General features: G+C 46.7%; 1 protein-coding gene across 3 annotated transcripts in view; it reads right to left on the bottom strand.

Annotated features, from left to right (window-relative positions):
* Nucleotides 1-7,994: 7,994 nt before the first annotated feature.
* Zzef1 (zinc finger ZZ-type and EF-hand domain containing 1) overlaps nucleotides 7,995-25,639 on the bottom strand; it is a 165,687-nt gene continuing 148,042 nt past the window's right edge. For 2 of the 3 annotated variants that reach the window (XM_029557454.1, XM_008855631.3), the window contains 11 exons: nucleotides 24,548-24,739; nucleotides 23,138-23,238; nucleotides 21,031-21,166; nucleotides 20,579-20,938; nucleotides 19,026-19,169; nucleotides 17,806-17,974; nucleotides 17,107-17,205; nucleotides 16,490-16,655; nucleotides 12,425-12,578; nucleotides 11,643-11,714; nucleotides 7,995-9,522 (listed from right to left, as the gene is read on the bottom strand). In XM_029557454.1, the coding sequence (XP_029413314.1) occupies nucleotides 9,442-9,522; nucleotides 11,643-11,714; nucleotides 12,425-12,578; nucleotides 16,490-16,655; nucleotides 17,107-17,205; nucleotides 17,806-17,974; nucleotides 19,026-19,169; nucleotides 20,579-20,938; nucleotides 21,031-21,166; nucleotides 23,138-23,238; nucleotides 24,548-24,739 (1,674 nt within the window). In that variant the 3' untranslated portion in view covers nucleotides 7,995-9,441. The remainder of the gene's footprint in view (nucleotides 9,523-11,642; nucleotides 11,715-12,424; nucleotides 12,579-16,489; nucleotides 16,656-17,106; nucleotides 17,206-17,805; nucleotides 17,975-19,025; nucleotides 19,170-20,578; nucleotides 20,939-21,030; nucleotides 21,167-23,137; nucleotides 23,239-24,547; nucleotides 24,740-25,639) is intronic. The other variant, XR_001872100.2, reaches the window with a different exon arrangement.

The following is a 25,639-nucleotide window of genomic DNA, read 5'->3' on the forward strand; positions in this document are numbered from 1 at the left end:
CCTCCTCTTTTTTTGAGGCAGGGTCTCACTATGTAGCCCTGGCTGGCCCGGAATTCTCAATGTAGATCAGACTGGCCTCCACCTCACAGAGCTCTGCCTGCCTCTGCCTCCTAAGTGCTAGAATTAAAGGTGTCTTCCACCAAGTCCTGCCCTAGTAGGATTTCTTTATCTATTTATTTTGTGTGTGTATACTGTATGTGTGAGTGCATGTATGAGCAAGTGGGTGAGCATGCATGTGTATGTACATGTATGTGGAGGCCAGAGGTTGACTTTGGGTGCCTTCCTCTATTGCTGTCCACCTTACTCATGTGTGTGTTGTGTGTATATGTGATGTATGCTCATATGTCTGTTCATGCATAGGGAGAAGGCCAGAGGATACTGGGTGTCCTGCTGTATCTATCTATCTGTCTTATTTGTTTGAGACAGGGTCTCTCACTGAACTTGGAGCTAGGTTGGTGGTCATCAAATCCGTGACCCTCCTGTCTCTGCTCCGGACAGCTCTGAGATTAGAGGTGCACATAGGACCATTATTTTTCTGTGTACGAGTGTATTGCCTGCATGTGTGTCAATGCTCTCAGGGGTCAGAAGAGGGCTTCAGATCCCCTAGAACTGGAGTTAGGATGCTTGTTAGCCACGATGTGTGTACTGGGAATCAAACCTGGGTCCTCTGCAAGAGCAGTCAGTGCTCTTAACTGCTGAGCCTACCCTCCAGCCCCCACCAGGCCTGATTTTTTTATGTGGGTGCTGGGATCCAAATTCCGGTCTTCATGTTTGCATTCTTACCCACTGAGTCATCTCTCCAGTCCCTTCCACCATACTTCTTGAGGCAGGGTCTGTGAGCCCAGAGCTCACTGATTGACTAGATTAGCTAGGCAGAAATCCCCAGAGATCCTCCTGTCTCTGGCCTCCAGTGCTAGGGTTCCAAGTGAGAGCTATCATGCCCGGGTTTTACTTTGGTGCTGGGATATGAGGGTCCTCCCTTGCACTGCAGACACTATAGATTGAGTCATCTCCCCTAGCAAGATCTTTTATCTAGCCTGATAATTTCTTTCTGCTGTCTTGTTTAATCCATTCACATTAATGCTACGACCGATATAGTTGGGTTTCTGTAAGCCATTTTGCTTTTCATTTTCTTCTCATCTTCTCTGTTGGTTCTGCTTCTATTGCACTGAGTGATTATATTCTAATGCAACATTTCTCCTCTAACAATTGTTCATTATAATTTTTGAGCCCTTTAGTTGTTGATCTGGGGTTTACTGTATACATCTTATCAGAATCACCTTCAGACTTTGACTGATTTTAATTCTAACAAGATATAGACAATCTAACAAGCCTTGCTGAACTGTCCATCTCAGCCCTAGATGTGCTGTGCAGAGTAAGGGAAATCTGTGTCCCCTCATAGCCTACAGGGTGAGGGGAGTGTAGGTCTCCATCTCAGCATGATGTGGCACTGGGACTCTGAGGTATCCCCCAAGTAGGGGGTCCTTAGGAACAGAGGCACATCATGCAGACCAGTGGCCTGTTGTCTCAGGATCCTCCTCCTACAGCCAGTCTTAGAGAACAGTTTTTCTAGAACTCTTCCTGACAAATTTTCTCTCCGTACCCTCTCCAGTATTACTAATGTCTTGCATGTAACCTATCAGCAACCAAAAGACATTGTCTCCCATAACTATTGAGTTTGCTCAATTTACTGTGTTTCTAGCAATGCCTTATAAAATAGCATATTACACTTTCTATTAAAAATCATTACCACTTTTTTTTTGTCTTTTTGAGACAGGGTTTCCTATAGCCCCAGCTGGCCTAGAACTCACTATGTAGACCAGGCTAGCCTCTATCTTACAGAGGAGTGCTGGGATTAAAGGTGTGCACCACCACACCCATGTAAAATTATGACCACATTTTAATCCACAGATACTTGTGAGCTGAAGTTCCCTGGAAAGGTGGCGTGCAGAGGGGGTGCAGACAGTGAGTAGGTGCAAGTGCAAAGAAGAACCGTGTCTAATGCTCCTTGGTGCAGAATAGCCATGGCTGAAGCTAGTATTTCAAGGCAGCTAGTGGAGGTGATTTTTTTCTTTTTTTGGTCTTTTTGAGACAGGGTCTCTCTGTAGCCCCAGCTGGCCTGGAACTCACAGAGATCCGCCTGCCTCTGCCTCCTGAGTGCTGGGATTAAAGGCGTGCGCCACCAGGAGGTGCTGGGGATTGATCCCAGGACCTTGCACAGACTAAGCACATGTTCTGCTATAGTCCCTAGAGAGGTTTCTGAATGTTCCCAACACAAACAAATGGCTAAGTGGGACCTAGTGGGGCCAGGCCTGTAATAATGTCAGCTACTCAGGAGGCTGAGGCAGGATTGCAACTTCAAGGCTATGCTGGGCACATTAGACCTCAAAATAAAAAAATATAGAATAGATGTAGCTCAGTGGTAAGTCTAGTTTATTATGTGTGAGGTCCTGGGTTAAATCCATAGTACTGCAAACAAAACAAAACAAAACAAAACACAAATGTCACAGTATATTTGATAAATATATACTTAATTAAATAAATAAATTTTAATAAAAAATTTAATTTTGAAAAGAAAAACTTAATTTAAAATTTAAAAGGCAGGGCTGGAGAGATGGCTCAGCAGTTAAGAATACTGGATGTTCTTGCAGAAGACGTCAGTTCGAATCCCAGCACCCACATGACAGCTAACAACTGTCTGTATTTCCAGTTCCAGGGGATCCAATAGTCTCTTCTGTTCTCTGCTAGCATTGCACAACATGGGTGCACTTACCTACATGCAGACAATACACTCATACACATAAAATAAAAATACTTTAAAAAATTTAAAAGGAGCGATTTTAGCTAGCTGTCTCTCCTCACTGGCGTTGTGAATTTCTACCCTAGTGGATGTCTGCCTGCCATATTTTAGGGCATCTTTCCTGGCAGGGCAGCTGAGTGGCCGAGCAGCTGTGTTGACAGGACTCGCAGCGGCTATGTGGGGATTTCCCAGGCATGGCATCTGCTCTGTTGTCATGGATGCCGTGTTGTTCAGCAGTTCTGAGATGACAGCCCATGAAGACATGGGTCATCAAAGTAGCCCTTTAAACATGATGGTAAATTGTGGGTGGAAGGGTCAGCTACCAGCTCAGGGAGGCCTCACATAAAGACGTGCTAGGAGGCTCTTCACAGGGATCAGAAAGCACACACAGATGCTTGAGGAAGAAGTGTGTGGTTTTCATGTCCCCTTCTTGCCAGTGAAAGTCCAGGAGGAAGTGGGGAGGGAAGGGCAAGGACTGACACAGACTGACCTCACATCTTCAAGTCCTGTAATTTCACTTTGCCTAGTGCCAGATGTGACCCTTGAGCTTTTCAGTTTTGTAAGTTAGTAAATTCTTTTCTTTAAAAAATATTCTATTATTTTTATTTTATGTGTACGAGTGTATTGCCTGCATGTATGTAGTGCATCTGTGTCGTGCAGTGCCATGGAGGCCAGAAGAGGGCTTCGGATTCCCCTGGAACTGAAGTTAAGGACGGTTCATAGCCGCCATGTGGGTGCTGGGAGTCGAACCTGGGTCCTCTGTGAGAGCAGTCAGTGCTCTTAACCGCTGAGTCATCTCTCCAGTCCATAAGTTAGTAAATTCTTTTAAATTTAGTTGGTGTGGGACTGGAAGATGGTTCAGTGGGTAAGGGTACTTGCTGCCAAGCTTGATGACCCGAGTTTGATCCTCAAGACCCACATGGTAGAGGGAGAGAACTGACTCCCGCACATTGTTCTTTGACCTCCACACATGCACTTTGACATGCTTGTGTGCACGCACACACACACACACACAAATGAATGTAATTACATTTTTTTTAACTTAGGGGCTGGGGAGATGGCTCTGCATGATTAAGAGCATGTACAAATTCCAGAGGATCCAACTATGGTTCTCAGCACCTATGTCAGGCAGCTCACAACTACCTGTAACTCCACTTCCAGGGTATCCAGTGCTGTCCTCTGGCCTCCACAGGCACCCAAATTCATATGACATACACCCACATAGACACATGCATACACATAAATAAAAATAATTTTTGAAAAAAAATTTTTATGCATGTTTTGCTTGCATGTGTAACTGCATCCATGTTGTGCAATGCCCACAGAAGTCAGAAGAGGGCGTTGGATGCCCTGGAACTGGAGTTAAGGATGGTTGTTAGTTGCCATGTCCATGCTGGGAACCAAACTTGGATCCTCTGCAAGAGCCAGTGCTCTTAAACTGCTGAGCCACTTCTCCAGCTCCAAAAATAAATCTAAAAAAAAATTTAAGTCTGGTTTGAAGCTCAACTTACAACTGGAGAAACTGCAATGAATTCTGGGACAATGTCTCCAAATTTATTTAGTCTCTCTTTGAGCCTCAGCGAAGCTTCACATAGGCAAGAATCTTCAGAAAGGAGGATCTGCTGATGGCCATCACTGGCCTGGACTCTGTCAGAGGTCTTCCTACTTCAGGGAATGTTTACACAGTTCCTTCCATCCGCTGTTGATAGTGATGTGATGAGGTGAGTCACCTTATTTCAACCCACTGGAGCTTAACTGTTGCCTAAATTTGGGTCAGAAATATTCTCATTTGCAAGTGAGAAGACTCTCACTCTCACTGCCCCCAACATTACTAGGGCTCATTCAGGTGCTCAGACAGTGCAGTTGATGAGTTCCACTCCTATTATTTGGTGTCCATAGCCTGTGTGTTGGGTCTCTGGCCACCTGCTTTGCATCTGATGGCAGCAGACTGCAGTGGGGTCTCCTCTCCAAGTGTGGAGCAGGAAGCAGCAAAGACAAAATCCTTCACAGCAGGCACCAGCCTCTCTGTAAGGGGAACTGGCTCATAGTCACCCTGACTCCAAGAGGGGCCGGGAAAGGAGCATTTTGTAAACAGAACTGAGACTGCCGAGAGGATGCCACCTGAGGAGGGCATCACCCAGGGGTGACTCTTCTTGTGAGCCAGCAGGAGGAGTGACCTTTCCTGAGATTAAGTCTCCATTTGTCACCCAAAGAAAGATTGGATTTGGGGGCAGATGAGATGGTTTAGCAGACTAAGGAACTAGCTACCAAGCCTGAGTTTGACTCCAGGAACCCAGATAGTAGAAGCAGAGGACTCCTGCAATTTGTCCTCTGACCTCTACAAGCACATGGAAACATGTGCATGCCCACCCCCCTAAATAGATAATGTAAATGTAAAAAATATAATAAAGAGATTGGCTCCTGTGGGCAGGGAAGGAGGGAGTTGGCCGGAAATGGCAGTTAGATGAGTGACAGGGTCTGCCATAGGAGCTCAGGCCATTTTCAGATACAGCCTCAGTCTGAACCTGGGTTTTTCACCAGGCGGTTTCCACACAGCCCTGACACCTGGTTGGCATGCTACTGAGCTGGGGGAATTGGATTGTGGAAGAGTGTGTACATGCAGAGGCCAAGGTTGTGGAGCCGGCTAGGTGCCAGGGCTGAGCTCTACCTCCTCCTGTGCCAACTGATCCCACACTGACTAGGACAGCATGGACACACACCTCTTGGCTCTAAGAAATGAGGCTCATTTGCTTTTCTCCTCAGTTCTAGAAAGTGTGAGTTCAAATGGCCTTGTGCGTCTCTAACCTTCTGCTAATGGCTAGTCTCAGCAGTGACCTTCCACAGCTCTGTCCCTGTGCTTCACAGCTGAGCCAAGATCATCAGTCACATCAACGGGCAAGGCTGGCATGGAGGTGGGAGCCTCACTTTAAAGAATAAAGTCTCGAAGTGCTCAGGCAACAAGGTGAGGTGTGGAGAACAAAATTATTGGCCCTAGAGTGAGACTCCAGGCCCTGGAAGCCCCAAATCCCCTGAATGTCATGCTAGTCCAGGCTTATTGCTGATCTCAGCAATGGTGGGGCTGAGGCTAGGGCCAAGCCCCAAATGGGGATCTCCTGGAATCTCAAGTTTTAAGATGTGCTAGTTAGTTTTTGTTGAGTCAACTAGAGTCATCTGGAAAGCTGGAGCCTCAACAGAGAAATTTCCTCCATCAGACTAGCCTGGGAATTGTTTTCTTGATTGCTAACTGATGTGGGAAGGCCCAGCCCATTGTGGGTAGTCCCATCCATGGGCAGTGGACCTGGGCTGTGTAAGCAGCTGAGCAAGGAGAAGCAAGTTAATGAACAGCGTGATTTCTACTTCATTTCCTGCCTTGGCTTCCCTCGATGATGAACTGTCCCATGGAAGTGTAAGCCAAATCAACCCTTTCCTCTCCAACTTGGTTTTATCACAGCAATGGAAAGCAAATGAGGCCAGAAGATGTAGACTCTGTCAGGCTGAACACATGGGCCTCAAAGGTGAGTCAGGCCCCATCTCCACTGAGCAGCCAAGGTTCTCTACCTTGAAAGATGGCACTCAACCCAGGAGAATGTCCGAGAAGGGCACAGTGTGGTGTGTGGCAAATCAGAGACCTGAGGAGAAACAAGTGCTGCCAAATGCCAGCCCTCAGCTGAGTCAGGTGAGGCAGGAGGGAAAGGAGTCCCAGGAGAGCAAGGGGCCTGTGCTCTGGTTCCTGCCTTTCTCCTCTCTGCAGGCTACGCAGTGTCCTGTGAGCTACAAGAGGGTCAAACATGGCAGGACAGGGCTGGGATATCCGGCTGGAGAGGAGTGTACTTGGGGGACACCATTTGTGCACGAAATCTGAGGGATGTTGTACAGAAGGGAGCGACTGAGGTAAACCCCTAGATTACTTCAGGAGGGAAAGGTTGGCCCTGGGTAGCCCTTAGTCTAAGCGATTTCCAACAACATTCAAAGGGTGAGGCCTGAGGGACCTACTGACTTCCTCTCACAAGGAGGTGGTGAGATTCTGAGAATCCCATCCATTTGGCTTGGCAGAAACTTCCAAGTGTAATCTTCGTAAGAGAAACTGAAGGACCAGGTGTGGGAGGCACCGGCAGAGGACTGTGAGCTTCAGGCCAGCCTGGGGTACACAGTACGACCCTTCCACGGGGAAACGGAGCGGGGAATGGAAGAGGGAAAAATCCACACAAAATTGTACTTTTTTATATAGAATTTGTACAATATATTTCTCTTCATTTGCATATCTTATCCACAACTTAAAACATCCTTTGTACAGGCTGAACTCACTCAGCTGATATAATCAAAATTCTTTCTTTCAACCAAATAAGAAAAATTCAAAATCGTAAACCCGTAAGAAAACAAATTAAAAACGATGATGAAAATAAGTCACTCCTCTTTAGAACAGTGTCTGTACAATATATAGGATTTGGAACAGAATTTCTTTATAGATTAGGCACATGTTTCCACAACCCCTTATTCCTGCCGGTTCTGTCTCGTTCCAGGCAGTCCTGCCTTCTAAGAAGGGTCAAGGGGAGGTTGGCCTTGATGGAAATCCTTTGGGATCCCACTGCCTGGGGCTGGGGGTTAGAAGAGAATGACCTGGCCCTGCAGTGCCACCCAGTGGCCTGCAGAAGAGGTGTCAGTGGGCCATAGGTGGCCAGCCCAGGAGGGGCCCTGTCAGAGAGCAGCAGTGGTGTGTGAGGGGAAAACTCAGGCTTGTTCTATGCAAACTGAAGCACAGGGAGGGCAAAACAGCAAGAGCAGTGAGCGGAGAAAAGCTATCTATGGAGTCCAATATTTATTTACAATTGCTTTTCCTGATGGGAGCACAGGAGGAGAGCTGGTACCACTGTCCTGAGGGAGATAATTAGCCCTGCCCTGCTTGTCTGCTCCCTTTACTCAGTCCAAGATATGGAGGGGTGTGGGTGTGCCATTTCCTCCATCTTCCAACTGCCACCTGACCTGAGCCACAATGGGGCACTGAGACTTGCTCTGATTCCCATATGGGGAAACCCCCAAGTCCTCCCTTGAGCAGAGTGGCTTATAACAGGGCCCTCTTACTCAGGCAGCTTACAAAGCAAGCCAAAAAAAAAAAAAAAGAAAGAAAAAAAAAAAAAAAAGGAAAAAAAATTTTTTACTTTTTTGGTGGCAAGCATGGTATGTGCATTGTGAAGTCCCTGTGGGCCAGTAGCATCTACCTCCACATGTCCCAGCACCACAGAAGCTGCGCCAGGCTCCCTTTGATGCCAGGATTGTGGATCCTGTCTCTTTGTACCCCACCCCTTCCTATTCCGTGACCATTTTTCTTGTATCCTGGGTTGGGCTGAGAAGCTGATTCTGGGCAGAAGGCACAGCACCTTTTCAGAAGGCACTCCCAGACCTGCAGGCTTGGGTTCTGCTAATCCAGACCCTGGTACAACCCCAGAGGGGTCTTCAGAGGCCAAGGTGGCGTACTGGGCCATGGTAATGCTGGCTGGTCAAGTGTGGCCCTGGCTGTGATGAGCCTTCCTTGGGTTGGGCCTGTGAGGTGGAACATGCCTCCAGCCCAGACCCCTGCCCTTCAACAGCAGGTGCCTCATGCATTCCTTCTTCCTGCAAGTCCACGGCCTGCATGCCAACCCAGCTTCCCACTTTGTGTGACTCTGGAAAGAAAATCATCATCAGCACTTCAGGGTAAGGCTAAAACCATACAAAGAAAAGTAAAACAGCATTTACTAGAACTAATATAGTTATTGCTAGACAGGTGATGGCTAAATAGCCACGCAGAGGCCCAAGGTGGTAAATGTGATGGATTACCATGATTTTAGAGAAGAAATGAAATCAGCTGGGTCTTGACTCTTGAAACAAGAGCTCCTGTGAGTGCTATGGGTCTGGGCAGGGGCTGGAGAGTTCCTCTACTTTGCCATGTTCACACACACTGGTTTGTCCCCTAGGTACTCCCTCTTAGGGAGTCAGTGTGACTCTCTTCTAAAAACCGGAGGGGGAAACCGAAATATGCTAAAAGAACTGAAGAAATGTAGACGTGCGTGCTGGGAACTGCTTGTGGGGATGCAGGGCCTGCTAGCTGTTCCCAAGGGCACTTGTTCTCACTGGGGAGTTGGCTAGCTGACCTGTGGCATGGCGACTGCTTGGGAGGCGCTTGTCCGCTGTGGCTAGGTTTGGGTTCTCAGCCAGCCACTGCAGCTGCCCGCTGCAGCTCTCACAAAACAGGCAGCTCTGGGTGGATGACACCTTCCCCTGAAGGCAAGCTTGGGTAGTTGGGGCTCAGTGGAGACAGACTCCTTCCAGAGGATGCTTCTGGGTCTTCAGCACTGTAGCTCTACAGGGGCAGCCCTGGAAGAGACTAGTCTCTGATCTCTGAACAACCTTCCCAAGGACTCCTTGGTGCCCTCTTCTCAGCCCCCTTCTGCACTGTGCTTTCTTGCATGTGTGACAGTCTGGGCACATGTAGAAACTGTGCACCAGGCCTTCTTGGAGAGGCAGCTGCTTGGCATCCAAATGGGAGCAGGGGTGGGCTCGAAGAGAGCTGGGCTCAGAGGCCACAGGGGTTTCATGAGCGAGGCTGGAGGTCTGCTCTAAACCCCTGTGGACAGATTTGGGAGTCCATGCAAGCCACACTGAGGCTAACACTCCACATTCCAGAGGCGGGTGGCTTTGTTTGGGTAGTTGATGGCCAGGCTGATGGCAGCAATGTTTTGCAGAGCCTGTGGAGGAAAAGAGCATTCACCAGTATCAAGGGTTGTTCACTTGCTCATCTACTAAGAGTGAGAGGAAAAACAAAACCCATAGGAAAACCCTGGAGGTAAGGCAGCAAGCAACCATCGGACCATGGTAGCAGTCAAACTGCTGGGGCAGGGGCCTGGGAAAGCCACACAGAGGTACAGAAGAGAAGACCATGCACACACAAGGTACTAGGGGACCCCATAAACAGTCTGGGAAAGTGGCTGTCCTGGAAGATAAGGCTAGTCTTTATGCTGAGTGGAGGGTGAGGAGGGAGCAAGGATAGCAGACATGAGGGTCAAGTCCATGGGAAAGCTAGTGCCAAAATTGTTAGACATCAACATTTCTTATACCATGTTGTGAAACCAAGGGCCATAGTGCCCAGCACAGGTGGCAGTTAAGAGGAAAGGGAGTTTTTACTCCATCTAAGGTCTCAGAGTCCTAAACACTCTTCTTCCCCCTTTGGTGGGGGAAATCCCATATTTAAGCAGACCTTCTGTGCTGATAGCTTTAGTTGTCAACTTGACACACCTGGGTAGAGGGCGCCTCAACTGGTGAATTGCCTCCATTGGACTGGCCTGTGGCCATGTCTGTGGAGCATCTTCTTATTACTGAAGCGATGTAGGAGGGCCCAGCCCACTATGAGTGGTGCCACCCCTGGGCAGGTGGGCCTGTGTTGCATAAGAAAGCAGGCTGAGCATGGGCCAGGGAAGCAAGCCAGTAAGCAGCGTTCCTCCATGGCCTGTGTTCCAGCTCCTGCCTCCAGGTTCCTGCCTTGAGTTCCTATCTTGGGCTCCCTGATGAACTGTGACCCAGGAGATGTAAATCAAATAAACCCTTTCCTCCCCAAGTTGGTGTTGGTATTGGTCAGAGTGTTTTGTCACAGCAATTAAAAGCAAACTAGAACACCCGCTGACCCTGTCGGCACAGGAGATCCATCCTTAAAGGACCAGGCACTGGAGAAGAGTCCCAGCCAAATGCACACCCAAGTGAAGGCCTGTGAGCTTCTGAATCCCCATGTCTGCTCAGGTGGTTAGAGTATACACTGGACAGTACCCAGAGGGTAAGTCTATGTTCTGAACATGTAAGCTGGGGCCTGGGGAATCCCCAGGGCCTCTGAGGGTCACAAGGCTCATGTTTCACTTTCACCATCTCCTGAGTATACAGTACAGTTATTTCCCAGGATCAGTGCAGGGGCAGCCACAAGAATCCAGCTGTCTTCTGATGAACCAGACACTAAAAAGGTCTGCAAAACATGGAACTCAGGGCTATCTTCCTCAGGAATTATTTTGTTTTGAAAAGTTTTCTCCAAACACATTAACATGAAATGTATTTATTACTGTTTTAAAAACTGAATTGTTAAGTTTGAACTTGTTTTAATTTCTACACTTAAAGCCCAATTTCTAATGATAAATACTGATGTTTATAATGTACATAAGCAAAAGGTTTCTTGAGTCCTCAATAATTGAAAAGAACAGCTGTCAGGGAGCTGGAGAGATGGCTCAGTGGTTAAGAGTACTGACTGCTCTTCAAAGGACCCAGGTTTGATTCTCAGCACCCACATGGTGACTAACAACTGTCTGTAACTCCAGTTTCCAGGGATCCAATGCCCTCTTCTGACCTCTGCAAGCATTGCATGACACAGTTGCACCTAGAGGAGTAACACTCATACACATAAAAAATTAATAAGTAAAATATAATTTGAAAAAAAAAAAAAGAACAGCTGTCAGAAGAGGAGTTTTCCTACTAGGGAAGCAAATTAGATCCAAAACCATCTGAAATCTAACTCTGTGGAAACTTCAGGGATCAGCCAAACTAAATTTAAGGCATTGGTTGTTTTGGTTTTAGAGACACAAATTCTTGCTAGTGTCTTCTGACCCCAGACTTTAATATGAGTGACAATGATAAATGGGGCTCCCCCGCTCACTGTGAGCCAGAGGAAGTGACTGAATTGGAACTGAACTCTGTGTAAACTCTGCGAGGGCCTGTACTCATCATGCCACACAGACAGACACACACACACACGCTCCCTAGCAATGGTGAGCTGGCGCCATCTGTCACAGGGAGATAACCTAGACGCCAGCTCTGGTGGCAATGTGGGTACCTGTGCTGCACAGCGGAGAAGGTGGTCCTCGGTGGTTAAGGCCAGCAGGTACTCCTGCAGTAAGCCGAGTTCCTGTGAAGAGAACATGGGCTCCTTGAATGCTGGAAAAGGAAACCCACTAAGGAAATGGGCCCCAAGGGGTAAGCACTGCTCGACCACTAGGCAACATGGCACCACTCACTCTAGAGCCACGAAAGCCTGACTGAAGGGGCTAGGGCCTGATTCCAGGGCTGGCCCTGATGGCCCATTAAGGTAACCAGGCAGGAGACCCTCCTCCTCAGGTCAGTCTCTTCATGTCTTCCTGAGGGGGACAAACAAAGGACCTGTGAAAGGCCCTTTCATGTGGCACATTCAATGAGTCTATTGTGCTGAGATGAAGAAAAAAAGGAGGAAGAGAAACCCATCTCTTTGATTTTCCAGAAGTCCCTGTTGTCAAGAGCTGGTCCAAGTTGAGGTTTTTACCCTCTTTGGCTATAGGCCTGACAAAATAAGCAATCTAGAGTGACCTGAGAACTTCCAGGGAGGAAAGGGTGGGGAGGGGAGGGAGGGAGAGGGAGAGGGAGAGGGAGAGGGAGAGGGAGAGAGAGAGAGAGAGAGAGAGAGAGAGAGAGAGAGAGAGAGAGAGAGAGAGAGAAGAAACTGTAGGCCCAGGCTTGCCTAGGCACCCAGGGCTTGGGACTGAGGGGTAAATCCAACCCCTCAGGTCCTGCCATGAGTAGAAGGGAGCAAAAGTATCCTCCCAACCTAGACTTCAGGGAGAGAGATGGACAGAGAGTCCTTACCTGGGCTCGGTTTTCGGTGACAAAGAAGAGCTCAGTGAGGGCACGGTGCAGGGGCAGGAGGATGCCAGGCTGTGTCACATCCTCAAACAGGCCATATTCCATGTGGGTAAAGAGCTGCCACAGAGGCTTCAAGAGTGCAAGATCACAGAGGTCACTGTGAGAGGAACCAAGCATAGGTCAGTTTACAGAGAACCAGACCAGCCCTAGACAGCTGACAGCAACTGCAGGTCAGGTCCTCCTTCTCCCTGCCATCATAAAGTAGGCACCCAATCCCCCATGCTCTTCCATGAAATAATCATACAGTAATCAACAGTAAAGAAGGAAAGGTATGGGGCTGGAGAGATGGCTCAGGGGTTAAGAACACTGGTTGTTCTTGCAGAAGACCCAGGTTTGAATCCCAGCACCCACATAGCAGCTAGCAACTGTCTGTAATTCCAGTTCCAGGGGATCCAAGAGCCTCTTTTGTCCTCCAAGGGCATTGCACTATACGGGTGTACTTACCTACATGCAGGCAATATATGCATACACATAAAATAAATATTAAAAAAAGGAAAGGTACAGAAACTAAATCCAAAGCTGATTCCAAGGACTTGCAGTGAGTTCGCAGGAATTATTCCATGTTTTGCTTTTAATTTTTTACACTTTTTATTTACTTATTGTGTGCATCTGTGTGTGTGTGTATGCGCCTGCCTGCCTACATGTGCCAGAGCATGTGTGGAGGTCAGAGGACAACTTGTAGGAAATGGTTCTCTCCTCCTACCATGTGGGTCCTGGGGGTCAAACTCAGGTCATCAGGCTTGGAGGAGAGTGCCTTTTCTTGCTGAGCCATCTCACCAGCCTTTACTGTGTGTTTTTAAGAACAGTTCTTATGAAGCCCTTCCAATGACAGTGGGAAAACTTCAAGGCAAATGTGTTTTGTTTTGCTTTACTAGGTAGCCCAGGCGGGCCTTAAAATCATGGCAATCCTCCTGCCTCAGTTACTCAAGTACTGGGATTACAAATGTGAACTCCGTGCCTCTTTAAAGTACATGCTAAGTGGGAAAAAAAAAAGACATAACACCCCACCAGACATGATGGTACACACTTTGAACTTCAGCACTCAGGAGACAGAAGCAGGTGAATCTCTGTGAGACTGAGGCCAGCCTGGCCTACATATCGACTTGTAGGTAAGATGGGGCTATAGGGAGACCCTGTTTCAAAAACAAATTAAAAAAACAAAAGCCAAAAAGTTAAAAGCTAAAAGGACGAGGAGGAGAAACATTATTTTGATGTTCAGTTATAAAACTGAAAATATGCTTGCAAGGCTGCTGGGCCCAAAATCCTGTCCCTAGGAAAAGCCTGGTCTTTCTCAGGCCTGTGTGGAGGGGACCCTAGGGTTTGAACATAGAGGGAGCCAGGCTGTGATCCCAGTCCAACACCCCTCAGAAGAGGAAACCAGGAAATGAATATCCTGTGGCTTACCACAGGATTATATATGCACATGCTATGCTTTTGCTTTTTTTCTTTGATTTACTTTTAGGACTTGAAAAAGAATTCTGCCACTTTAAGTATTTGCTTAGAATCAGTCACCCTGCCCCTCTCACATCCCCAAAGAACATGTTCATAAAATAAACGGACAAATTCAGTTGGATTTACAAACATGTCATAGCTAGTTTTTTCAGGAAAGCACTGAAAAGTGAGGTAAGAGGCACCTTTGGGAACTGTCCTCCCTTGGGGCTACCGCTTTACTTTGGCCTCTACCACCCTCAGGCCAGTGTGGCAAGGCATAATGGGAGTGTGTTCTGTCCTCCCCCTACATCCCCATCCCACCCTGACTCAGGATGGAGAAGTGCAGGAGAGTCATACTGGTATGGAAGGGCCAGTGGCAAAGCACACTGGGAGCTCTCTCCAATCTCAGGAAGGAGAAATGCAGGAGCATCCCTACAGATTGGCAGAGGCGAGCAAAATGTAGAAAGACATCTATACTACAGCCAGGAAAGGCCCAAGGCTCCAAGGCTATGGAGATGTGGCATAGTGCATAGACCGTGTGCCACCCAAATGCACTACTGGAAGCCCATGCAGACCTAAGTGACTTACAGTATCTGCCATCACTCCTTCTTCCTGACTTGAAAGCATTTAATTTTAATTTTTTTTTTTTTTGGTCTTTTTGAGACAGGGTCTCCCTGTACAGCCAGGAAAGGCCCAAGGCTCCAAGGCTATGGAGATGTGGCATAGTGCATAGACCGTGTGCCACCCAAATGCACTACTGGAAGCCCATGCAGACCTAAGTGACTTACAGTATCTGCCATCACTCCTTCTTCCTGACTTGAAAGCATTTAATTTTAATTTTTTTTTTTTTTGGTCTTTTTGAGACAGGGTCTCCCTGTAGCCCCAGCTGTCCTGGATTCACTATGGAGACCAGGCTGGCTTCAAACTCACAAAGATCCACCTGCCTCTGCCTCCCGAGTGCTGGGATTAAAGGCGTGCACTACCACGCCCGGCGAAAGTCTAATTTTATTTAAGAACAACTTCATATTGCTTTTAATTTCAAGTATCCCACATGGTCTTATATTGCCTATGTCTCAAAAAGACCAAAAAAAAAAAAAATGCAGGCAAGAAGAACTCCTAGTGGTTGGTGGGGGGGCTCTGGGCAAGGGACTGGGGTTGAATTTGTGGCGGATGTGTAAAGCACAATCACCAGCCCTTCCTCTGAGATGAGGACTCTTCCAGGTATGACCAGATTCCTACTTTATTCAACACTGTAGTAGAAGTCCTAGTCAGTGTAACAGGACAAAAACTGCTTGTATGGATTGGGAGGAAGCCCGAAGGCTCATTATCACAGATGATATACATGACTGAGCACCGGATAATACATACAGAATAAAACTAGATGTCAGGGCAACAGACAAAAACAAACAAAAAGAACCCATACATAGTAGCAAAATTTAAAGTAATTGTTTGTTTGAGACAGGGTCTTGTATATAGCTCAGGCTGACTCTGAACATGCCTCAGCTCCCAAGTGCCTGGGATTATAGACATGTACCATCATACCCAGCAAAAAACTTAAAATAACATAAAAGCATCAAAAACATTAAATAAATAGGAAGACTCCTAACAAAATGTACAAAGTGTTAACATAAAACTATAAATTATAAGTACCTAAACAATGGAAGGTGATAGGCTGTCGATTAAAGAATTCAATATTCTCGAGATGTGGACTCCCCTCAAAGTGATGTGTAGGGCCTACCAAAATCCCATTAGGAGGCTGTAAATAAGTGGTAGAATACTTGCTGCCGTGTACAAGGCCCTGGATTTGAGTCCCAGCACCACACACACAGAAAAAATCCCATTAGACAAGATGAGGGTAGCGGAAAGAGAGTACAAGTGTAAGAGAGCATGTCGGGGGCATGGAGAAGTTTTTTAATGACTTTGTTGTATGTGTGTATATGTATGTGTTCAAGTGTGTGCATGTGGAGGCCAGAGATCAACGCTGGGTATCATTCTCAACTGCATTCCACCTTATTATTTTGAGACAGTCTCTCGCAGAACTCAGAGCTCACTGATTTGGCTAGGCTAGTTAGGTAATGAGCCCAGGTCTCTGCCCTACCCCAACCAACCTCCACAAGTGCCGGAAACCTGCACTCAGGTCGTCTTGCCTATTCAGACACTTTACAGACTGAGCCATCTCCCCAGCCAGTTTATTTTTTTCCATTTCTTTTTTGAGATAGGGTCTCATGTATCCCAGGCTGCCCTGAACTCACTAAGAAGCTAAGGATAACCTTGAGCTATTACACATGGAGAAATTAACACACTAATTTAAAAATGGATAGTCAAAAGACAACATTCAGGAGGTGGAGGCAAGCAGATCTCTGTGAGACTGAGGCCAGCCTGGTCTACATAGTGAGTTCCAGGTCAACTGAGGGCTACAGGGAGACCCTGTCTCAAAAAGACCAAAAAAAAAAAAAAAAAGTCAAAAAGTCTTTTCCTTGGAGATGCCATTAACAGACTGACTAGGAAGTACAGGGTAGGAGGAGGTGACTGCCCTCCATATGCTCAGCAGAGTCTCAGAGTGCAGGCACTGCCTACCTGTGGGTACAGCACTGCACAATCCGCAGTAGTAAGTGGATGGCTTTCAGTCGCTGATGACCAGTCTGGCGGCAGGCCACACCCACCAGCCATTCCCAGATTTTGGCCAGTGGGAGGTGAGGTACGACCCTTTCTTCAGACAACATCTGCTTCAAAATCTCGAACCCTGGCATCCCCGTCCCCAACACAGACATTTTAAAAAAAATTGTGTACATAATAGTTATACATTTTATAAACTGTTCAAGTTTTAATAAATGAGGTCAAATAATTGTCATCACTTAAATTTGGCTGAAACTAATTTTTTTTTGTAAAAATAACATAAGAACAACATTCTTGGTTCCTCATTTTTGCAAAAGACCCTGGAAAATTCTAGGAAAAACAAGTGTCTTCTTTAAGACCCCAACAGAGGGTCTTGTATCTGATCATTCAAGTTTAAGCTAGTCAGCCATGTCTAGTGAAGAAAGCCAGGCTGAGGGTTGTGAGACACATTTGGAAGGCCTTAGAGAAAAGCACTTGCTTTAATGTTAACAGAGGTCAGTGACATAATGAATGGCACCTCCAGACATAGAGTGTCCCTGGTGGGCAGAACATGTAAACAGAAAGGGTGGGGCACACACCTGTCTGGAACCGCCCCAAGTGTCCAGCTGTCACAGTGAATCGGTAGCCCCACTCGGTGTTGCTCATGTCAGAGGTAAATCGGTAATACAGAGTGTCACCTGGGTCACAAAGAACCAGAGAGAGATCAGGATAAGGGAGTAAGAGGGATGGCAGGTGGGGTGTTTCTGATGAAATACAGTAAGCTTGTTTTAAAATCCTCCAATAATTCTCCTCAATATTATAGACTAAAGATTTTTTTACATTTATTTTGGGATGGGATATATGTGTGTGTGGTATGTGCATGCATGCCACAGCGTACATGTGGAAGGCTATGGTAGTCAGTTCTCTCCTTATACCATGTGGGTTCTAGGGATCCAATTCAGGCTGACAGGTTTGGTGGCAAGTGCCATTACCCACTGAGTCATCTCACTGACCCTCAACATTATGTTTAAACACTTCCAGTAAAATCTGTACAGGGCTGGTGGGATGGCTTGGTGGGTAAAGATGCTTGCTGCCAAGTCTAATAATCCAAGTTTGATACTGGGACCTACATGGTGGAAGGCAAGAACTGACTCCTATAAATTGTCCTTGGACCTCCACATATATGCCTTGAGAGATGGGCCTCCCCCTTCCATAAATAAATAAATGTAAATATAAAAAGACCAAAAAAAAGGAAAAGTTTATATAACCAGGTTTTGTTTTGTTTTGTTTTTCACTACCTGGAAGCTCAAAATCTTTCCACTTCTGCTGAGATCCGCTGAAATTGTGCCGATCCTGCTGAAAGTCACTACTGCTAGACATGGCTAATTCATCACAGCCTTCCTCTGTGTTGCACTGAGGGTCAAATTTGATTGAGAGGTAGATCGCACCAGGAATATGAACTTTATCCTAGGGATAGAGACAGAGAACACCTCTATCCCCAACACTCACTGGTACCACTGTGGCTGGTACCATAACTGGGAACATGGACCACAAGCAACCTTCTTCCAGGGGCATAGTCTAGCTGAGCTGGAGAATACCCAGATTGCAATATGGCGTGAGGGTGGGGCACAGTGGGGCAAGCAGGAGAGGTCTGGTGCAGAATGTTTAGAAGGAGCTTCTCAGGAGAAAGGGCATATGAGCACCCAGGGGTGCCTTTCAGAGAGGAAGCAGCACTGGAAAGGTCTGCATATTCAGAGAACGGTGAGGGGTTATACATGGGGGTAGACGATGTGCCACATGGGCATATGCATTTGGGAAGGGGGTCAGGATGAGATATGACTCTGCAGATCTAAACACTAAGATGTCTGGAGGGTAGGGGTACCCTGGTGTTATCCTGAGGAAGAGACACAGTGGCTGAGGAGCCAGGCTGGAGGAAGGGGAGGAGTGAGGAAGAAGCAGCAACAGGAGCCTCAGAGGAGAGGACAGTCTGGGACAGTGGGGATGTTCTTTTTGGGGGTACAACTCGGCAGCTGAGAGAATAAGGCAAGAGCCCAGGAACGGGAAGAAAAGAGGTCTGGCCTGGCTTCTGTACTCCTGTCCCTACTGCTATGGTACCTCCACTCAGAGGATCAGGCCTTGCCAATTCCATCTATAAAGGGCTAAGGAAAGGTATGTAACACCAAGTCAGTGAGTGTACCTGAGACAGCCCACCCCTGGACAGATTCAGGATGGAAAAGATGAGCTCTGGGGCCTGGATGGAGTCTCCAAAGTATGGCCAGGTCATCAGGAGACAGTTGAAGAAGCTGACCCTAACCCCGCCGCCCCTCCCATTCACGGCTGGAAGAAGCTGAAGATTTACTCAGAGGAACTTGTTGTGGGAAAAGTCAACTCTCCCCTGAGGCCAGGGGCCCATTGTTTCCTATTACTACAACACAGGTCAGGAGAAGGGAAGACCTGGCCTTACAGGGCCTCTGGCATCAGGGTTGGTGCAGACAAAATCTCTACTGCTCAACTGTACCTCAAAGCTGGTGTTGTTGTTATACGGGTGTTTCGATTCCCTCATTTGAACCTCCATTCCAGGCTCCTCCATGAACTGACAGGCAGCCAGGGCCATGGTCCCCAGCATGCTCTCTCGGCAGCCCTGCAGCACCTTCTGTAGGATCTGAGAGGACAGAAGATGGTAAGGACAGGGCTGCCAGTGTCATCAGGAAGAAGGGAAAGCCTACTTTAACCCAAGACCCACTTGACTGCACTGATATCATTCTGGACCAGAACAAGCCTCTGTAACCCACCTCTAAAAGCAACCACCAGGTCCTGCTCTAAGTCAGAATAATGCAAGTTCTAGGAGGTCTGAAGGACCAAGAGAACCAATTAAAGGCTGAGGGCGCTATAGGTAAACAATATAGCATACAGGGAGAAATAGCCAGAGTGAGGAGCTAGGGAAGCACGGCTAGGGAAGCACATGTCCATGACAGGGGGCCCACAGGAACACCATGGATCCTGATGTCCTTTATAGAAAGTAGATATGGAGGATCTCTGTGAGTTCAAGGCCAGTCTGGTCTACATAGTGAGTTCCAGGCCGGCTGGGGTTATAGGGAGACCCTGTCTCAAAAAAAAAAAAAAAAAAGGTAGATCGGTTAGAGCAAAATGCCAGCACCCACAGGACTGTGATGCTGGCAAAGGACCCAGGATAAATAGAAACCAGGGTTCTCCCAGATGGCAGGGTCTGAGGGTACATTAGGAGGAGAGGAGGAAAGAAATGTGACTTGAGATTTCTCCCCTTGAAACTGGGAGATAGTGACAAAACCTTCTGGATTAGAAGGAGTAAGTGCCTAAGGGTGCTGAGGTGTGGACCAGGATGTTTTCTGCTGTTCTAAGCCCCCTGCTTCTATGCAGCAGGAGGTGGAAAATGGCCTCTAACCCAGCAATATTTGAAAAGAACATCAAAAAGAGCCAATTTTAAAACAAAACAAAATAGTCTGAAACTTAAAACGCAAAGTCAGAGAACCAGGCTTCAGAGAACAGTACAGACCCTGGTGAGATCCCTGTTACCTGATTCTTGGAAGAGTGCCCCTCACTTGATTTCTATCTGTACCACAGCTGGGAGTGAGAGCAGAGCACCTGCTCTGCACAGTCTAGAAATGATAGTTTAAAACAGAAAGCAAAACCATGGTAGAAGCCTTCCTGTATTATGGGGGCAGGTCACCAGGGTATCCCAATTTACCCTGTCCCTTCAACTCTACATTATGTGTGACTCCAGGGACATGCAAAGAGACAGGCTAGTTGGAAGAGTTGTAAGACTTGTAGGTATGTAACAACCAAGGCAGAAGGCCAAGTAAGGTAGGTTTCAAGGGATCACTGCAACTTTGCCTGCACACAAGTTTGTATGGGGCTGGGAGCTTGGCATAGGCTAGCCCATGGGGGATTCAAGAGCTGCCCTGCCTTTGCTTCATTCACACCTGTTAGGGAGCCGAATAGCTATAAACCATCCACAGTTCAAACACCCCAGGGTCACAAAGATAGGGAGATACAAAGATAGGCTGGGTACAGAGCTCAGGCTGCTTTAGATACCTTCTCCCACTGGTGCTTTTCTTCCAGCTGCATGAACATATCCAAAATGTAGGTCATGTGTGCAGGGCCACTGAGCTCCAGGATGTCTTCGCTCACTGGCACATGCCCTGGCCACTCAGCAAGCAGGGAAGCCAGCACGTGGCGAGCATACAGGACAGCTGTGGCCTCGTTCACACGAAAGAGGTAGTCCCGGACAGCCCTCTTGCTCTTGCAGTTCAGCTCCTTGTGCAGGAGAGCAGCGCTCTTGCTCCGGCGCTGCTTGGCGTAACTTTGCTGCAGCTCACTCTCTGTACTGGAAATCAGCTTCTGGGTCACGGGGTTTGATTCAGCAGTGGCTTGGTCAGAGTGTGCGGGCTGGGACTGCAAAGCCAAGACCATCGTTACAGAGGCCTGGCCTTCTCAGAAAAAGGGGTGGAAGTGCAAACACTTTGTTCCCAAGGTGAGTGACGTACCAAGCACGGCAAGATAATCATGTCTGTGTCCACAGCTTTGGCGCTCTGCTCCTCCAGCCTTAGACTCCTACTGGGCTGCCACCTCTGGGCCAGGGAGCGGATCCTCTCATCTGTGGTGAGCTCATCACCATCAAACCTGAAGGGAAGGAGCACAGTGATGGGCACAGGAAGTGGAGGAAACAAGTTTCACTTACATCGCACCTGTTGGCAATATTACCTGAACTGCTTCTGCTATTCTCTACTAATTATGCCATCACTTACTGTATACTGTAACATTCATACATTCATGCACACGTAGGTGTAAGTATGCATGCAGATATCCAAGTATACCCTCATTGCAGAGTGAAAACTATCTTCCAGGGTCCATTTTCCTACTCCCCCACTCCTTTTTGTGGTGTGTATGTGGACAATGTTAGGTATCTTTTTCAACTGCTCTCCACCTTATTCTTTGAGACAGGGTCTTTCAGTGAACTTTGAGCTTGCTAATTTGGCTATACTGGCTGGCCAGCAAGCTCTAGGCATCTCCAAGCACTGGGGGTTACTAGTGCATGTGCCTATGCCTGGCTTTTACATGGGTGCTGGTGATTCAAACTTAGGTCCTCATGTTTGCACAGCAAGCATTTTATCAATTGGGCCATCTCCCTAATTCTCCTACTCTCTCTTAAAATAAGGTTCCCTTGAGTTTTAGCAGGAAACAACACTGTCACAGAAATAAAGACATGGTTTGCAGCCTGACCACCCTCCCCACCCCTGAAGCTTGATGTACTGTAACAGTATGTTCTTGCCAAAGGAGGTGAGTGAGGCAGCACATCACTTCCACACCCCACTCAAGGGGTTGGGAAGCCTTGGACTGATCCCACTAAGGATGTGCTCCTTTCTCTATCATTCATCTTTTCTCTGGGATGGAACCCAGAGGTGGTGTGGGCAAGCTAGCTATGACTGCAGAGATGAGAACACTACCCTTGAGGCTGATGGCTGGGTCACTCTGTGAGTCAGAACTGTCCACTGTGGACTGCTGCCTGCCTCTGGGTGGTTTTGTGAGAGAACCGTAAGTTCTATCTGCCTCGGCCTGTGGTCATTTTGCCTTCTTATTTACAGCGGCTTAGACTATACTCTGGCTGTCTTTCTTTCACAGTACCTGCTCCAACTCACACAAGATTTGAGACAATACATAGGGTAAAAAAGAAAGAGGACAAAGTTAATTTAAATTCATTACACATTAGAATAAGAAGTTAAGGGGCTGGAGAGGTAGCTTAGCATGTACAAGGCCCTAGGTTTGATCTCTACTACTGCAAAAAGGGAGGCAGGGGGAAAGGAAGAAGGAAGAGAGGAAAACGGGGGGGGAGGGAGAGGTGGGGGAGAGAATAAAACCAAGCTATGGGGACAGAAGATGAGACTAGTGCAGTTATGTAAAGTTTCACACAAATTCAGGAGATAGGTAGAACTAGTCCTGACCTTCCTGGCCAAGAGAAGGGAATACTGCTGATTATATAATTGTTCCTGAGGAAAAAAAATCATGAAAATAATTTATACTGGTGAAAAAACAAAAGCAAAAACCCTTTTGAGCCAAAGCACCTGCTCTGCTCTGTGCTGTCTACTCACTGGAGAGGCATCCCAGTGTCGCCTCAGCATCTGCCTCTGTAAGACGGCACACTTAACATTCCCAAAAGAAACTGTCACACCCTTCAGAGATGATGCAGGCAAAGTGGCCCAGCTGCCTTTTCTTTTTTTAAAAAAATATTTTATTATTTTTATTTTATGTGTACGAGTGTACTGCCTGCATGTATGTGAGTGCACCCGTGCCGTGCAGTGCCGTGGAAGTCAGAAGAGAGCTTCAGATTTCCCTGGAACTGGAGTTAAGGACAGTTCATAACTGCCATGTGGGTGCTGGGAATCGAACCCAGGTCCTCTGCAAGAGCGGTCAGCGCTCTTAACCGCTGAGCCATCTCTCCAGCCCCCCAGCTGCCTTTTCTATGGCATCATGAAGAACTCCAGGCCAGTCCCCATGGTTTCCTGGCCTTTCAGGGCTTCTCTCCAGATCCCACGGCAGCAGGTACAGTTCCCCACTCTCACTTAGCACACTTCAGTGCATTTAAATGGTCTTTACCTCTTCTGGACCTCCAGGAAGAAAGAATCTGTCTTTTTCATCTGTAGTTCATATATGGCCCGGATAATGTGCAGAGGAGCATTGAGGGCATCGTGAGCCATCTGAAGGCATGGGAAGACACAAAAGACAAGTGTCTTAAGACATCAAGAATATGAGCTCCAAAGTGAAACAGTATTAGATAGCCACAGATCACAGCTGAAGAATACTCTGTGGGTATTTTTAAAAAGTATATAAAGTTGTAGGTCCTAAGCCATGAATTATAAAATGCATGTTACTACTATAACCCAAAGGAAGCTATAAAAAACTCTGAAGCACTGAAGAAAACACTGTGCCAACAGCACAATTCTAATAGCAATTCTTACCACACTGCTAGCTTCCCTCTGGCATCTCCCACCTGAGACTGACAACCAGCAGCAAACCCACTTTCTTTTGATATTTTAAAAATCATTTTTTTTTTGACTGGGCGTGGCTGCGCATGCCTGCAATCCCAGTACTCAGGAGGTAGAGGCAGGAGGCTCTTCATGAATTCCAGGCCAGTCAGGGCTACATAGTTAAGACCCTGTCTCAAAAACAAACAAAACAAAAACCAAACAACAAAAAAACTGTTTCATCATATCCATCTCATACTGTTCACTCTTCATGTACTTAAACACTTCAAGATCCAGCCCCAGCTATTTCATATCAAACCAAACAAGAGAAGATATCCAGAATGGTAAGACATTTCTGGGAAACCAGGAGGGGATGGTCACTTAGGGGCTTGCAGATGGGCCTTAAGCTGTAGCAAATCCCAAATATTGCATTCAGAATTTAATATTCATATTTAAATTTATATTTTGTGGGAAAAAAAAGGAAAACTTTTGGGCTCATGAACCACAAACATTTAAAGCTGCTACAGGGGTTGGAGAACAGTGCTTACTGTTCTTGCAGAGGACCCAGGTTTGGTTCCCAGCACCTACATGGTGATTCACAACCACCTGTAACTTTGGTTTCTGGGAATCTGACACCCTCTTCTGGCCTCCATGGGCTCCTGCATGCATGTCGTATACATAAACTCATGCAGGCACACATACATACATATAAAAATAATAATCTTTTGTTTGTTCTTTGAGATAGGATCTCATTATGTTGGCTGGCCTGGAATTTATAGAGGTCCACTTGCCTCTGCCTCCGAATACTGGGATTAAAGGCATGTGCCACCACACCTGGCATAAATAAAGTCACTATAATGAGGGGACTCTGCAGTCCTTCTGGATCTTTTCTGTATACCATAGACTGAGTGTTTAGGAAAAGAATTCTCAGGACATTGGACTGAGCATTTGTTTTCTTGTTTAGGTTGAAGCATAGCCGAAGCCAAAGAGAACCCACTCTCTGAACCCCATGGTTTACCCATACCAAGACCAGAGGACATACCAGGAAGCATATTCTGGTTGGCTCATCCAGGCCTTCAAGAGGGTCTAGCTTTTTCTGTTCTGGTTCCCTGGGGTTGCTAATTGGCCGGTCTACCTCTTCCTCTTGGTCCCCTCGCTCATCCAGCTCTAGGTCTCCATGCTCAGCCAGAGTGTTGATCTCCTTTTTTGAGGAGTATAGCATGATGGACAGAATCTACACAGAGAGGAAAGGAGGCAGGATGGAGGAAGTATTTAGTGAGTGAGAAGATGACACAGGTTTTTAATCATATAAGAGTATACAATATACAAGACTTAACCTACCTCTTTAAGATATCAGAATTCATATAAAGAATGTGTAATCAATAAAGGAACTCAAAAACAGGTTCAATTGTAAGAGAAGAAATATTAATAAAAACTATGGAGGCCCTTGTGTCTATTAACTTTTCTTGATAGCATAAACTGATATTATGTTTCAGTTGTTTTGGAGAAATGTAAAGAACTATTAAAAATATTCACAACTTTTGACCCAATAGTTTATTTTTTAGAAATAACAAAATACATTAAAATTTTCTGTTCTAAATGTGGTCAATGAACCAATAATGGCAAAAACTGCAAAGTAGGGGTGAAGAAATAGCTCAGAGGTTAAGAGCACTGGCTGCTCTTGCAGAGGACATGGGTTCAGTTCCCAGCATCAACATGGTGGCTAATTCCATCCATAACTCCAATTCCAAGGGCTCTGGCTCCTCCTTCTGGACTTCATGGGTGCTGTATACATGCATGTGGTACATTTACATCCATGAAGGCAAAACATTCATACATATAAAAGTAAATAATTTTGCCGGGCATGGTGGCACACACCTTTAATCCCAGCACTCAGGAGGCAGAGGCAGGCGGATCTCTGTGAGTTCAAGGCCAGCCTGGTCTACATAGTGAGTTCCAGGACAGCTGGGGCTACAGGGAGACCTTGTCTCAAAAAGACAAAAAAAAAAAGTAAATAATTTAACGCCCCCCAACCCACAAAATACCTTCTGGCATTATATGCAACCAGCAAAAATGGTGGTTAGGAAAATTACATAGAAATCAAGAAACATATTTATTATATAACCTCAAGTTA

This window comes from Nannospalax galili, unplaced genomic scaffold (assembly GCF_000622305.1).
Source record: "Nannospalax galili isolate Female #2095 unplaced genomic scaffold, S.galili_v1.0 scaffold888, whole genome shotgun sequence".
Classification (NCBI taxonomy): Eukaryota; Metazoa; Chordata; class Mammalia; order Rodentia; family Spalacidae; genus Nannospalax; species Nannospalax galili.